The following is a 17,500-nucleotide window of genomic DNA, read 5'->3' on the forward strand; positions in this document are numbered from 1 at the left end:
AGAGTTGCACAAAGCCATCATGAAGGATGAAGTTCACCTTATATTTCCTGTGCAAAGCGACAATGATAAGGAATACAAAGAGTATCTTCCCTATCTCAAACTTTTTGAGTCTCCCGGCATCGTTCTTATAAGAAGACAAGACTCCATCAGCAGAGGAATTGACTGGAGCGCCGCTGTTCGCAGCTGTTGGCCGATCGTTGTGTTAACAGTTTTGCTGTCTATTGTGGCGGGAATATGTGTCTGGGCATTGGTAAGTGATCACATTTGTGTAATACATCAATAAGACATTTGCCTTGGAATGAAACAAATGCTAACCTTCTATATGATCGCAACTTCTTAAAGGCAGGGCTCGGGCTTTAACGAAAAACAGCCTGCTGGTGTCAAATGTCGCCTAAGGGAGCTTCCCTATTGTGAGAACTGGCCGGCCAGACCCGTCTATTTTGCAAAGGAAATGCAACAATTTGAAGGATCACTTGCATGATAATCCCTCACATTCTTCTAGAGGAGTATATATCATATCCCAGGTTTGTTAATTTGAAACGTTGTAGAGTTAGTCCACCCAAATGCCCGGTCTGGCCGGTCAAATCTGTTAAATGAAAGGCGGCCCAAGACTGCTATACTCAGTTTTTTTTTTTTAATTGCAAACTTTCGTCGATTAATAGCATCACCAGAGAAAGAATTATAAGTGAAGGATGCGTTGTGTGGGTGACAAATATTTTGTGGGTAACTTGTATGTACAGTGATGAACAATAGATGATGAGCTGTTATAAAATATTGATCGTAGTGATATATGCATGGTGGAAACTCAGATCCGAGGAGCACAACGGCTGAATTTATTATAGATCGACTGAAACAAAGCAGCTCTGAAAAACTTAGCTTAAGGCCTAAGTTGCCCTGTTAATTTGCTATTCAATATGCTAACCCGTTGCAGGTATGATCTCAAGTCGACTGAGAATTTAAAAACTCAGCTCAATATTAACAGACACCGCTTGATTTAAACAAAAATTTCTCTTTAACTGTAAAAAAAATACAGTCCGACCTCTATTAAGCGGCCACCTATTAAGCGGCCACCCTCCATTAAGCGGCCGCTTTCCAAAGTCCCGATTTATTTGTCAGTAAATTGCTGTACTTAAGACCTCTATTCAACGGCCACCTCCATTAAGCGGCCGCGGCCACCTTTTTGCTGTCGCAAGTGTAACATTTATATGGTTTTTTACCTCCATTAAGCGGTCAGCAAATTATCTTTCCTAGCGAAATGTTGACAGATGATACAAGATGATAACTGATAACAACAAGAAAACAAGAACCGTGATTTAATCTCTACTATAACAAGTCACAAGCGAAAACAAAAGATTGTGACAGGCCTGCACGGATTCCCCTAGTGAGTTGTGATAGCGATGCATTTTAGCCTTAAATTATATTTTTGCTCTAACGAGCTTGTCTTTTAGGGATTTGCCTTTCTTATATGATATAATCGGAGGTTTAGTATAGATGCTTTTCAGTAACGGCTGGTTTTGTATTATAACCCAGTTATTCATTAAAATTTCTTTTAGGCCACGTACTGCCGGGTGATATGTCGTGACATTCCTATCCAATTTATATTGTACCTCTATTAAGCGGCCAACCTCTATTAAGCAGCCACTTTTCAAAGTCCCAAGGGTGGCCGCTTAATAGAGGTCGGACTGTATATTTAAAAAAAATTGACAGAAAATAGTTAACTGAGGAAAATGATTTTTGAGGTATGTACAGAGTCACTTTAAACATCTGCACGAAAAAATATTCGAAATTGCTTTTTTTTTCAATTCCTGCACATCTTGACTATCTTGGTACGGCGATTTCTTCCAGCATCCACAGACCGATGTACTCATCAGATTATTTTCTGATCGACATGCGAATTTTAATTATGTTCTCGCAATTTTCACCTAATCATAAAAAATACAATTTCCTCGATTGTGATTGGTTTCGAAAACTCCTGTCATCATCACCGCACGACGAGACGCAAGTGAGTCTGAACTGGAAGAACTCGATTTCTGAATCCAATTAAGTTGTGGTTTAGTCAGTAATGAATCTTCTGTCAACAAAGAGGGGTAATAGGATTTACATGTCAGTTATTGAATTTAGTATGAATGAACAATATGCGCTTCTGTCATTTGAGAATAAGCCATTTTGTTCGTTTCAATCACATGAGCGCTGCAAAGCCACGTTGCTCATTGCGATGAGGGTGCCCTATACTTTTTACGTGAAGCGTGATGGGGCGTTTTTTTCCCGTGAGTCGTGATTTATAATTTTATTTATTCGTGATTCGTGATAAAAGATGGTAAGATCATGTCCACGTGAAAGAAATTTTTTTAATTATACGTGATCCGTGAATGAGGATTTGATTCGTGGACCATTTTGTTTTGCGTGATGAATTTTCGGCAATTTCATTGTTTTGAAAATGTAGGTATTGTTTTCGAACGACTGCGGTTAGCTTTTGACAGGACATGGACTTCATATGGATCGATTAAAGGCATGGAATAGATCGCTTTGAACAAATAAGATAAGACATTAGGTCAGCTTTTGTCGCGTTTTCCGACAGACATGACAACCTTGGAGTTTTATCGGCCAGTATCCACGTGCTCCTGACGCAGTGACCTGTAGTGACCTCTGATTTGAAGTGAACCGTCCTTTGATTACATTTACAAAGAGAGAGGTGAGTTTTTTAACCGCGCGGCCATGGACCGAGCGCGGTTCTTGCTCTGCAAGTTGTTTTTTTGGAGAGCTGAACCAAACTTCCACTCGCCCATAAAGTCAGTGTCACTTCCAATCACGCAACTTATGATATTTATTCGCCAAAAGCTGTTAAAACGTTAATGTACTAAAAATTTTATGAATATTCCACTCCTTATTTAGAACAAAACATATTTCCTTTTTGTGTTTGAAGTGCTCGATTCGAAGCGAGTATTGAATACATAAAAAAAGCTTTACGTCATCCATGGAAAGTGTCGACGTTGCAATTTTCATTGGTAGGGAAATAACCACCGTACTAAAGATAGCAGTGGATAACGTAATTCTTGAATTATGTCACTCGTGTGACTACTTCGCTAGCCCTTTACTCGTGTAAAAAACCAAGTAAATTTAATCGTGACTTTGTTAATCGTGACTGAGTGTTGTCATCGTATCGTTCATACCCATACATATCCCGATGAAAGTTCCAGATTAATTAAGACCATTGCGTCATCGGATATTTAACAACGGCTACGACTGATGATGCAATCGGAGATTTCTCCTCGGTTTTAAGTGATGGTGCAATAACTTCGTGTGCAGTCGTTGTTGTCTGTTGTTGTGCTACAGATTGATCAGGTGATTTTGTGTCTATAGTCATCAATGAATCAACAAGGACTGCTTTGGAATATGTACTACGTTGCGACTACAGTGGTAAGAAAACAGATAAATTTCCAAAGCGCGCTTATAAGATCTGAAAGATCTTCTTGTTCCTTTAATGTGAAGTGTATGAACCAAACATTGTTCGTTAGAGCGGGAATTGTCGGAATATTGCCAACGTTTTGGCTTTTGTATGCAGACGCTACATGCATGAATACAACGGACTAAACCTTCGTGAAACTTGTGCAGGAAATAGGGAAAAATTAAAACAAAAATAATACGTCTTGGTGAATTTGACGAGAGTCCCTTCTAATTCAGAGAGTAACAATCAAGTTTTCAGTAGAAAACAGTCATCTACAGCGAACGAAAGCAAACCGAAGCGCGCAAACAAATCTTAGATTATTTTTCTTACTTCAAATTGACAGTGCAGTTATTCGTAAGCTTAAACAATTGCAATAACAGATGTCGTCAATGAATTGACACTGAAGTTATTCGCACGCTTAATTGCAATAACAGATGTCATCAATGAATTCTTTTGAATGGTAGGAACTTAACTTATCTGTTAGCTTTAGTGAAAAGAGCACACAATAAGTTTCCCTATAACAAGTGTGCAGAGTCTTTGCAAGGGGAAATTGCTCAATTGCGAATGTTTAAAAAAATACCGTTGAGTCTTCAATTGTTCTCTGTAATGCGTTTGTAAACTTCATGCAGTGTCCACAAAAAAATTTTGTTTTCATAGTCTACATGAAAACACCCTTGCCTGGAAGGGTGGGTGCCAGAAGGGTTCCGAGACTTTCTATTTTCGCTTTGCCATTACTCTATGGGTTGATTAACGATCGTTAATGATTACTGATCAATAACTTAGTCAAAATTAACAATAACTGACTAATTTACCTGAGACTACCGTAACCTTATTCGTCCGTCTTAAAATTAAAAAAATAAACATTCGATGAGACGTCAACTTAATTTGTTTTCCTCTTTGTCTCAAGTGAAATGGTGGAAAATATACTTCTATGGGCTTATCTGAAAGGCCAAAGTGAGCCTATCCACAAGGAAAAGTCCAAACTGGCAGTACCGCCGGAGATACTAAATACCTTTAGTGGGGTAACGGATTTCTTTTATGTTTTTTGTTTGGTTTGTTTTGTTTTGTTTTGTTTTGGTTTTGTTTTGTTTTTTTGCTGTTTTGCCGTTGTTGTTGAATTTCTTAAATGAAAGCGTTAAATGACATGTCTTCATTTACTTTTCATAACAAGCTTCCCAGGTATTTAACCAAAGCGATGAACTTAAACGAATAGACCATATTCGTATTCTCGGTATTGGACTGGAACTAGCTTGCAATGGAGGTTAATGCGGGGAAATCTTTTCAAATGCAAATATTTTCTAATATATTCCCCCGTATTAGCCTCCATTGCAAGCTAGTTCCAGTCCAATACCGAGAATACGAATATGGTCTATTTGCCAGATCTAAGGGCCTTGGCTCTTATGAAATGTCAGTAGGGGTGATGGACAAACGCTCACAGCGAGCCGAGGTCTTCACTGTGCGAACCCAGGAGCAATGGGATATCTGGGCAAAGGAAGTTGATGGCAGGCAAGGTATATGATTGCAAGGTACATTGCCATCACTCTGTGCATAAATAATCAGAATTACAGTTAGCTCAGCTTTTGACCAAAATGGACAATCTTCCTTTTACTATGGTAAGCAAAGCGAAACCTCGAACGTGATTTCAATTGATCAATTAACTTTCCCGTCGCGTGTTAGATTTCAGGAACACAAGCAGCCGCCCAATAACCAAAAGAAATATAAAGCTTTCTTATAGCAACACTTCTATACCCATCAGTCCCGGTTAGTAATGCCTTATAATGAAGCGACTGGGAGTATTCCTACACTGCTAGTCCATATCGCGGGTTAACCCTCAGCACTGTTCATCGTTACCATTTATACACCTGAGTGAAGAGATGCACTATGACAGTACAGTGTATTACTCAAGAACACAATGCAATGCCCCGGCGTTTGAACCTGGACTGTTTAACCGAGTGTACTGTCTAAATGCATCTATTCGGAATTCTACTGAGGAATGCCAGAAATGCACTTGAAGGAACATATGCATAAAAAACGACCTCATCCTCTGGAAAAGACTAGAAGTAGGAAAGGGTCGCATGGGTTAGAATTCGAAATGTGACTCCATCAGAAGACAGACGACTAAAAGGTCTACTCGGAATTAAGCTTAACGTGAAGTGTGGGATTAAGACAACTGTCAATGTCTTTGGAAGACGAGGACAGGCCTGACAGACTTGTTTGCGAATTAAGATGACCACTCGATCGAAGATCCAAACTCGGAGAATGAACAGCTTTATAAAAAGTTTAGAGGAAGTGAAAATGTTAATTCGTGAATTTATATATTTATTTTTATGTGAAACGTGATCGTCTCGAATTTCGCGGGAACGTGAAAGCATTTTGGATATTATTCGTGACGCGTGAAAAGGCCAATTATTTTTACGTGACTGAGTTTTACAAAGGATTATAGGGGACCCTCTGATTTTCTTGCGTGGGCTATGACACCGGGTACAGCTAAAGCCCGTAGTTGTTAGATCCAAGCAAAAAAGTGGTATGTGTTATGCAGCATAGGTTGTGGAGATCGTCTGAGCTGCCGGCGCGCTTTCCAGAGGAATTTGCTCGGTAGATGGAGCTCCGTTTGAAGGAAAAGCTTGTTCAGCAAATAAAATCGTCGCTTCATCGTTTGGATTAATCGCCGTATTTCTTCGTCATACACCGGATTCGCCAGTGTATCAAGATCAGATATTTAAACGACTAAGAGGATTTTTAAACAGCCTTAACCTTAGCCTTTGCGGAGATCAAGTTATCGATGCTGGGACTCACGAGGCCACGAGTACTTCGACGTTATTGAAGACTCCACCGAATCGCCGTTTGCAAATACCAGTGTCATCTCACATCAAATGGACGATGATTCTGGCTGCGTCTTACTAACCCCGCCTGACAGCTGTTCAAGTAAGGGAAGTTGCAATCGAGTCATCTTTGGTCACGTTAAACTGGGTCAAATGAAAGGAAAATTCGAAAAGAAGAGTCTGATATTTTTCGCTGAAAATGTTTGTTCGCGATCGATCTCCAAGATCCAGAAAGCTTGTTTCACATTAGGAGCCTTGTAAACGTTCTTTTCAAGTCTTGCGAACATTGTTATTTTGATGAAAAAACAGACTTTTGTATTTTATTTCGTAAGGTTATTTTAAATTGACGATTCAATACCTACTCAATGTACTATGTCTCCGAACCTGAAGCATTGCCAAACTAAAGATATCAACACCCCAGCCTGAAAAAAATATGGTTAAGACTTGGTTATTGACTTTTTTTTCTAGATCAACTGGAATTCGTGATGATGTGAAGTTTTTATTCGAAGAAAAACTGAGCAGTATCCAGCTTTGTGAATTGCACATGGTTTATGCGATGATGTAAATAATGCATTAAGACGTTATGGCACTGAATCCCTCAAGGGTGATAGGCTCACAGTGCCATAGAAGGCACAACAACAAACAGAAATTGGAAAACACAATGTTGGTGTCATGTGTGTAAAAATATACTTATTACTATGTAGCTCTCCATAGTGTAATTATTCATAGATGTAGGCTTTCCAGGATTTAATTCATTATCAGTGACACTTTGGAACACATTACATATACCTTGAGCCTAAGACTTGTGACTTTCTTTTGACAATAATAGAAAGGTCTGTCAAATTTTCATCATTTGAGGTCTTAGTACATCTAGTAAGAAGTGAATACATGTAGAACGTAGTTAGTCAATATTTTACTAAAAAGGTATCGATATTATTATTGCTTTTAGGTCACACAGAACGTGACATTCTGGGCAATCTTGATGAAATTGTGGAATATTCCCTTGCAATATTTAAATTTCTTCTGCAAAACGTAATTGATCAGTTTTCAGCTAGATCTAGTAATATTAAGAGTAGGATCCATAAAGACCATCGTAGTGTGCAACTGTTGACTTTTAACAATCTTGTCCTATTGTAAAATCTTGGGTACTAATGAGGTTGACATTGGCATCCAGACATATCATTGAAGGGTGCAACTATGGACTTTTAACATTCTTGTCCTATTTTAAAAGCTTGGTTACTAATGAGGTTGACAGTGGCATCCAGGCGTATCGTCGGAGTGTGCAACTGTTGACCTTTAACATTCTTGTCCTATTGTAAAAGCTTGGTTACTATCGAGGTTGACAGTGGCATCCAGATGTATAGTCGGAGTGTGCAACTGTTGACTTTTATCATTGTTGTCCTATTGTAAGAGCTTGATTACTAATGAGGTTGACAGTGGCATCCAGACGTATAGTCGGAGTGTGCAATTGTTGACTTTTGACATTCTTGTCCCATTTTAAAAGCTTGTCTACTAATGAGGTTGACAGTGGCATCCAGACGTATCGTCGGAGCATGTAACTGTTGACTTTTAACATTCTTGTCCTATTGTAAAAGCTTGGTTACTATTGAGGTTGACAGTGGCATCCAGACGTATAGTCGGAGTGTGCAACTGTTGACTTTTATCATTCTTGTCCTATTGTAAAAGCTTGGTTACTAATGAGGTTGACAGTGGCATCCAGTCGTATAGTCGGAGTGGGCAACTGTTGACTTTTAACAATGCATTCTTGTCGTTTTGTAAAAGCTTAGTAACTTATGAGGTTGACTGTGGCACCCAGAAGTATCATCGGAGTGTGCAACTGTTGACTTTTACCATTCTTGTCCTATTGTAAAAGCTTGGTTACTAATGAGGGTGACAGTGGCATCCAGACGTATCGTCAGAGAGTGCAATTGTTGATTTTTAACATCACTGTTCTTTTGTAAAAGCTTAGATACTGTAGTGTCCTGCATAAATTATAACGATTATGGTTTATATTGAGCACTCAAGAGAGAGCGTTTTAGTAAAGACCATTCGAGGCACCATTTAGTCCTTTAGTCTTCATTTATTGAGTATTCTGCATTTGTTCAAGACAACATTTAGGAAGCGAGTAAACTTCTAGAATTGAAGAAAATGCATAATGTTACACCTTTCCCGCCATTCGACTACGACATCGACAAATCCATTGCTGGACCGCGCTGGGGAAAATGGCTTAGAAAGCTTGAAACTCTGTTCGTTGGCATGAATCTAAAGGATGAAAATCGTAAACGAGCTCTACTTCTACACTATGTCGGAGACGCGGTGTATGATATTTATAAAGCCGAGAAAGGTGACTCTGCAGATACTTACGAAGCGACTAAACAGGTTCTCACGTCATATTTCGAGCCCAAGCGAAACATTCAAATGGACATTTTTAACTTCAAGAGTTGTAAGCAAAAAGCAAACCAGTCACTAGATGATTTTGTCACAAACACCGACGCTGAAATTTTGTCACAAGTAATTCAACACTGCAAGTCGTCTATACTACGAAAAAGAGCCCTTCGTGAACCCGACAAGACACTAAAAGAAATTCTCGAGTTAGGCCGATCACTTGAAATGGTAGACAAGCAAGCCGCTGCGATCGAAGATGAAGCTGTAAAAGCAATCAGAAATCCAAGATTTCAAAGAAAAGCAGACAGCCGAAAACTTGATTTACATAAAACCCTGCCAGACAAAGAGCCGTCTAGAAATCAATGTGCAAAGAAAACACACCAATCACCTCAAACTTCACAAAAAACGTGCATGCCATGTGGTGGAAAATATCCCCATGACACAATCTGCCCACCCATTGGAAAGACCTGCAATTATTGCAGGAAACCAAATCATTTCAAAAGTGTGTGTCTAAAGCTCAAAAACAAAGAGCAAGTGAAAATGTTTTCACAGGAGAGCCCTGAAACAGATGGTTCTAGTGAAGAGTCCGACGACGAATATTGCTACTCCATACACAATGTTGTCGGCAACGTCACGACAGCTCTACCAGAAATCACCTTGAAACTTGATAACATAAATACATCTTTACTGGTCGATACTGGCTCCACAGTCAACATTCTTGATGAACAAACACACAAGCAACTAGGACAACTCAAGTTAATGAAAGGCCTTGAGCCTAATCTGTACCGTTATGGAAATAGCCCACCACTACACGTTCTCGGACAGTGTGAAACTGTAGTGGAGACGAAGTCACAACTTCAATGCCACAAGTTCTACGTCACTAAAGGAAATCATGGTTCACTAATTGGATACCCTACTGCAAAAGCACTTAACTTAGTCAAGATCATCCATAAAGTCAATGACCCAGCTACCAAGTACCCATACTCTTCGAATGAATCGGCAAGCTTAAGGACATTTCTGTAAAACTACACAATAATGAGTCAATACCTTCCATTGCTCAGAAACGAACATCCTTCCACCTCAGAGACAAAGTTGAACAAGAAATACAGAACCTTCTAGATCAAGATATAATTGAAAACGTGACTGGAGAGCCATTTCCCCGTCCCCAAGAAGGACACAGATGCAGTAAGAATCTGCGTAGACATGAGAGAAGTGAACAAAGCCATATTGCGTGAAAGACACCAAACGCCTACTGTTGACGAACTGACTACTGATCTTAATGGAGCCAAAATATTCAGCAAAATAGACTTAACCTCAGTATACCACCAATTGGAACTACAAGAGTCATCAAGATCAATTACAACATTCAGCACTCACATTGGTCTCTTTAGATACAAAAGACTGAACTTTGGGATATCCTCTGCCTCAGAGATATTCCAGGAAACAATACGTAATGTCATACATGACATATCAAATGCCAGAAACATAAGTGATGACATCATTGTCTTTGGAACAACCCAAGAAGAGCATGATGAAGCACTTGAGGCAGTTTTCAAACGACTACATGACAAAGGACTGACTATAAACAAAAAGAAATGTCTGTTCAATCAGAACAGAATTGCATTTTTTGGCCTGGTCTTCAGCTAAAAAGAAATTTCACCAGACCCAAAGAAAGTCAACGCAATTAAGCATGCAGAAAGACCCAAAGATGTATCAGTGAAACTCTTTGCACCTTTGGTATATATATCATAGTGTTCGCAAGCCCAGACAATAGCCAGGACTTCCCGTTCTGTTTGACTATATCGTGATTCTACTTAGGTAAGGGCTCTGCTGGCATTACCAAGTTCTCTGTTGTCTTGTGTCAGGATGGCACCTAGTCCGACAGGACTAGCGTCCACAATAATTTCAATTTCTTTCTTGGGATCAAATACAAACCCGGAGATAGCAACCCCAGTGATTATTTGTCAAAACATCCAGTCATCACAGATAAAATACCATTACAACAAAAGGTAGCTGAAGAACACATCAGCTTTCTTGCAACAACATCAACTCCAAACTTCATGACATTAGATGAACTTAAAGATGCAACCAGCAAAGACAAAACACTTCAAAAGGTAATATCATTTGTACAGACATCCCGCTGGTATGAAATGAAATCCTTGAATGACCTCGATATTGATATGCAAGCACTACAAATGTTTTATAACATTAAGGATGAACTTACTTGTCATTCAGACAATATAGTACTTAGAAACAACCTGATTGTCATACCATATGCTCTACATAGTCAAGTTATTGACATTGCACATGCAGGTTATCAGGGGATCAACCGCACAAAAGCCTTCATTCGATCAAATGTATGGTTTCCACGAATAAACGAAAAGGTTGAAACAGCAGTGAAATGTTGCCTTGCCTGCCAATCATCTACTTCTGACAACAACTCGTCAAAGGAGCCATAAGAAATGTCTGAAATGCCTGATGGTCCGTGGGAAAACCTGAGCGCAGACTTCTGTGTACCTCTCCCAACAGGAGAATACCTATTTGGTATCACAGATGAGCACTCACGATATCCAATCGTTGAGATTGTCAGATCGTTAGCAGCAAACAACATCATACCCATATAACTTGGATGTCCTAAGGTCCTTAAAACCGACAATGCCTTCAAGAAATATGCATAGCATATGGGAGTCATACATCGAAAGATAACACCTAATCAATCAGAGCAGCACACACCGAAGGTAAGAATTGGAAACTGGAAATGCACAAATTTCTCAGACAATACCGGAACACTCCACACTCTGCAACACAATTGCAATTCACTCCATTTCGTTTAATATTTGGCAGAGATCCAAAAACAAAACTACCAGAAATTGAAAACAAGACAAAGAAGGAAGCAGGTGTCACAAAGTAGGCTAAACAGAGCGACCAACGAGCCAAAGACAAAGCAAAGAAATATGCAGATTGCGGAAACAAGGCAAAACACAAAGGACTGAAAGTAGGTGATCAAGAAGTAGTGAAAAATGAGAAGAAGAAAAAGAAGAAGACGAAGAAGAAGAAGAAGAAGGTAACAACGCCATATGATCTCAACCCTCTTGTTGTGAAAGAAAAGAAAGGGTCTATGGTCACTGCGACCTCAAGCAAAAGAAACATCACAAGAAATGCTTCTTTCTTCAAGAAACTACCCAGCTCTCCACTGCAGCCAAATGTCTATGGAAAAGAAACAACTAGTGCAGACAGAGTTAAAATGGAAAAGACAACAACAACTACGCCAACCGTTCAAGAGCCACAAGCCTCTTCACTCCTAAGTAGACCAGTGAGAGCAAGAAAGCCACTTGCATACCTGAAAGACTATTACTTACTAAAGTAAACACTTAATGACATTACTTCTAACTACTTCTTAACTATATTTATGTATTACTGTTCACAATATTGTTTCATGTTTCCTTTATTGACTCGAAGTGATTCATCCAAGGTTAGGAGGAATGTAGTGTCCTGCATAAATTATAATAATTATGTAAATTAGATTGGGTACAATATTATGGTTTATATTGAGCACTCACGAGCGAGCATTTTAATAAAGACCATTCGAAGCACCATTTAGTCCTTTAGTCTTCATTTATTGAGTATTCTACAGATACTAATAAGGTTGAAAGTGGTATCCAGACATATCGTCGGAGTGTGTAACTATTGACTTTTAACATTCTTGTCCTATTATAAGAGCTTGGTTACTACTGAGGTTGAAAGTGACATCCAGACGTATCGTCGGAGTGTGCAACTCTCGACTTTTACCATTCTTGTCCTTTTGTAAAAGCTTGGTTACCAATGAGGTTGACAGTGGTACACAGACGTATCGTTGGAGTGTGCAACTGTTGACTTTTAACATTCTTGTCCTTTTGTAAAAGCTTAGTTACTACCGAGGTTGACAGTGGCAACCAGATGTATCGTCGGAGTGTGCAACCGTTGACTTTTAACGTTCTTGTCGTTTTGTAAAAGCTTAGTTAATAATGAGGATGACAGTGGCATCCAGACATATCGTCAGAGTGTGCAACTGTTGACTTTTAACATTCTTGTCCTATTGTAAAAGCTTGGTTACTAATGAAGGAGACAATGGCATCCAGACGTATCGTCGGTGTGTGCAATTGTTGACTTTTAACATTACTGTTCTTTTGTAAAATCTTAGATACTTATGAAGTTGACAGCGGTATCCAGACGTATCGTCGAAGTGTGCAACTGTTGACTGTTAACATTCTTGTCCTTTTGTAAAAGCTTGGTTATTAATGAGGTTGACAGTGGCATCCAGACGTATCGTCGAAGTGCGCAACTGTTGACATTTAACATTCTTGTCCTATTATAAGAGCCTGGTTACTACTGAGGTTGACAGTGGTATCCGGACGTATCGTCGGAGTGTGCAACTGTTGACCTTTATCATTCTTGTCTTGCGTAGTTAATAATGAGGTTGACAGTGGCATCCAGACGTATCGTCAGAGTGTGCAACTATTGACTTTTAACATTCTTGTCCTATTGTAAAAGCTTGGTTACTAATTAGGGTGACAGTGGCATCCAGACGTATCGTCCGATTAAATCAGGTCATAATCCTGTGAAAATCATCGCCAGTTAAACCCCAGTAAATTCAAGGAACTTCGCACGTGCTTCAAGAGTTCGCCCCCATCTTATGTACCTGTAATTTCAGACGGTTTGGAGTTTGAGCAAGTCAGTACTGCAAATATTTTAGGAGTAACTTTTAGGCAGGACTTGAAATGGAACGATCATATTGACAATATCACTGCTAAAGCTGCAAAGCACATATATTTTTTAAGAGAATTAAAGAGAGCTGGAGTTAGTTGCAATGACCTTGTGTTATTTTATTGTAGCGCAATAAGATCAGTTCTTAAAAACGCTTGTACGCTTTTTCATCGAAGCCTTCCTCGATATTTGTCTGAAGATCTTGAGCGTATCCAAAAACGCGCAATGTGCATTATTTTTACAGATTATAAGTATCGTGACGCACTAAAGATAGCCAACATTGCCACCTTATATTATAGACGTGAGTCATTTTTTTAAAGCTTTTTAATGAGGTCACACATACCAATGATCATAAATTAGCTAGTCTGCTTCCACCAAGGTCTAAATGTAGAAAATTTAGGAATAATAGAATATTTGATATTCCAATTTGCAAAACGGATCGTTACAAGAAGTCTTTTATTATCACGCATCTCCTTTGAATTAGTGTGTTTCGAATTTTTCAAGTGTAGGCTGATTTTCTCCGTTAACAGTTTTATCGTTTTTATATTGCAATATACTTAATTATTTTACTTATAGATAAATTTATTACAGTAATGTTATTGCACGTAATTCAGTCGAGAGACTGCAAGGTGTATATATTTAATAAACGTTATATCTCTTATATCTCTCATCTCTCTCGGAGTCTGAAACTGTTGACTTTTAACATTCTTGTCGTTTTGTGAAAGCTTTGATACTAATGAGGTTGACAGTGGTGTCCGGACGTATCGTCGGAGTGTGCAACTGTTGACCTTTAACATTCTTGTCCTATTATAAGAGCTTGGTTACTACTGAGGTTGATAGTGGCATCCAGACGAAGCGTCGGAGTGTGCAACTGTTGACTTTTAACATTCTTGTCCTATTGTAAAAGCTTTGTTACTAGTGCGGTTGACAGTGCTATCCAGACGTATCGTCGGAGTGTGCAACTGTTGACTTTTAACCAGAAGAAGAACAGAATTCGTGTTGAAATCATTTTCAAAATTGTAGCTGTTCCGTAAGAAGCAGCTGCAAATTAACAAGCATAACAGTCAAAAATAATTCACCGGTTTTTCACGTTGTACGATGATCTACATCAGGCCTCGATTCCAATTAAAACTGCGTTGGCTTTTCACGACCTCTGGCATAGCGATCGCTCTATAATATAATGGTGTTTGAAAGACGTAACGGTAATTAAGTGATTTTATTTCGTAGGTACCTTTACGTCTTGGTTCATTTTGGCGTCTCACAATTGTAATTCCCTGATGCGAGTATTGTTACTAGAGTTCAATGTTTTCACCATATCAGATTGTGTTACAAATTATAAAATTGTGCAACAGGGTTCATAGATTATTGACGTGGTTGATTTAGCAGTTGTATGTGGTTCTGTTGACTCGTGTGACAGCTGCAATGAAGGCGGGTCTGTTGAACACCGGCGGGTTTAAAACACAGGTCACATTCCACAGGTCACTCGTTGCAGGTCATTGTTTTACCTTCTTGAAAGTAACCCAAAACCCTCAATTTGGCTAACCCTAGGCCTGAAAATCAACCTTAGGCCTAGGGTTAGCAAAATTGAGGGTTTTGGTTACTTTCCAAAACATAAAACAATGACCTGCAACGAGTGACCTGTGGAATGTGACCTGTGTTTTAGACCCGCCGGTTAAATACAGGTCAAGACTAGAGGTTGCTGCTCCAATAATCAACAACTAAGCCAAAAGTTTCCCCGAGACCTGAAACAACATTTTTGTTGAGTGATTAGCGCTAGCAGACACTTTTGGTGTTGTTTACTTGTCTGCAGCACCGTGACATGTACACTCACCTGTGGAATGTGACCTGTGTTTTATTTCAATAGACCTGCTCCTGCAGTAATCCATATTCTTTCCCATCCCTTCCACACTCTTCAGCTAGTGGTGCACAGAGAGATCTAGCTCGGTCGGTTTTCATCATTGCCTTTTACTTTCATTAATAAAAAATATTAATCTTCTCACCCCAAACAAAGTGCATGTCATCTTGTAATTTTCCAAGAGAGTTACTTAAGATTGTGAAGTCTTAACAATAATTATTATTCTTGAAAATAATTGTAAGGCTTATCATAATAGTCTTATTGACATGTCAATTCGCTAACGACTTCAATTTTTGCTTCTTCTGATTTTAAAATATAAATATGTATATTAAACAGTATTTTTTAATTTTGTACACATTACTTTTTTAGCATCACACTCCTGTAAGTTTTCTTGTACTCCAATAATTTAAGTTGAATTATTCGTTTTCAAAACATGCTTTGAAAATATTCTCTAGCATTGCTCAAGTTGTGGCATTTAATTACTGTCTGAAGATGTGGTACATCGTGTGATTTGGGGGAAGATTGCGGACTGGACAGGGGGATTGGGAAATAAAATTGAATGTGACAAAGCACAGGAAATTTGCAACTTCACCAGCAACAAGAAATTATTTCACAAAAAGAAATAGTGTTTTGTTTCTGGAATGGTAAGGGCAGGAGAAAAGATAAAATACTGTAGTGTGGGTCACTTGGTAGGTCATATATATTTCGCTATATAAACTATACATTACGGAGGACAGCAAACGCACCTCCGTGACTAAATAGCTAGAACCAGGGCTTTAATTAAACCTTAGCTCACTGGATTTTACGGTAATCAAATGTCTGTGATGTTACGGGTGAAACTGTGTGCAAATTATGGCTGTTTCCGAACTGTTTAAAAATCACAGCCCCGAGAAATAATAGCCGTCTATAAAATTGCATTGGTTTAAAATAACATGAAATGAAAAGAAAAGCAAGATTTCTCTGTCATCTACCGCATTCTCGTTGCTCGTGCATTCATCCATCCGTATTTTTGGTTTCTTGCATCAAATTTTACAGCTTTGGGTTCCCCCTTCGTACTCCATTTTGTTTGTTGGAAGTTGTCGTACCCAGATTTCTCTCACCTTATTCCTTGCCGCCATTTTGAAAAAATTTGCATATTTGTCCATCCTCGATGGACAAATCTTGATCACATGATTTGCTGTGTGCCAGGGTCTTCTCAAGACCCGCCGCCATATTGAAAGCCGAGAAGACCCTGGGAACGAGGTTGGTTATGGTAGACAGAGGATTTGCCATTGAAAGCATAGTTCTTCCCAGAAGTGTTGAACTTGTTATTACAGACTTTAAAGGACAGGGCCGCTCACAGCTAACCGAGATTGAGGGGAAAATGTCCAAAAAGATTGCTGAAGCAAGAATCAACGTGGAGAGGGCAATGCAGTGAATTAAAATGTATCACATTTTGGACAATGAGTTCAAGCTATCAATGGCTCACCTGGCTGACCGAATATTTACAGTGTGTGCTTTTCTTGTAAATTTTCAAACCTCATTTTAAAGTAGGTTGAGCTTTCTCTGCATGTGGTGTGTCCACTATGTTACTTCTGATGGAACTACATGTACAGATGTGTTTAATCTTAAATAGTAAAATTATATTGTTTGTAGCATTTTCATTTTATCTGCATGAACAAAATTAATCTCTGTTGCATTTTAACTAGAGAGAAACACCTAATTTAAATAACTGATACTCATTGATGTAGGCAAGGTTTTACATTGAGTCTGTACCAAACGTATATATCTAAATGTCTAAATGTTTTCAACACTTTTTCTGTATTACCAGTATGTACAATTAAGTTGAGTTGAAAGCAACCTCAAAAAGGGTGTTCGTCCTTTGTAAGGATTTTAACATTTTAATGTCGAAATACATCTTGTTTGTCTTCTAAATTTTGCAGAGGTGTTGGTTTCAGTTTTTCTTAAGACAAACAAAGTAATGTGACTGTTATGGGAAATGTCAAGCATCGCGCAGAATGCCTATTGTTTTGGGGACATTTACTTACTGTACGGCAAAAATTATAGATCTGTAATATTATCGATGAAGCGTAAACTGAGTGACTCTCATTGGTCCTAATCTACGCGCGCTGTGCTCCGTTGGGAGTAACGCTTAGCTCATCAAATTGTCAGGGCGGAGCTTAAAGACAAAGGCCACATGAGCTATTGTTCATTCTATTGTTTCCTAATGTCGCAACTTTGCAGTATGGCTGAATAAGAGCGCACCGCCAG

General features: G+C 38.9%; 1 protein-coding gene across 1 annotated transcript in view; it reads left to right on the forward strand.

The window, feature by feature from the left end:
• The window catches only part of LOC138008783 (uncharacterized), a 52,893-nt gene that overhangs the window by 387 nt on the left and 35,006 nt on the right, over window positions 1–17,500 (forward strand). The window contains exon 1 of the mRNA XM_068856083.1: window positions 1–250. This exon is cut by the window's left edge and continues 387 nt beyond it. Coding sequence (XP_068712184.1) covers window positions 1–250 — 250 coding nt within the window. The remainder of the gene's footprint in view (window positions 251–17,500) is intronic.

Source organism: Montipora foliosa, chromosome 6 (genome assembly GCF_036669935.1).
Source record: "Montipora foliosa isolate CH-2021 chromosome 6, ASM3666993v2, whole genome shotgun sequence".
Lineage (NCBI taxonomy): Eukaryota > Metazoa > Cnidaria > Anthozoa > Scleractinia > Acroporidae > Montipora > Montipora foliosa.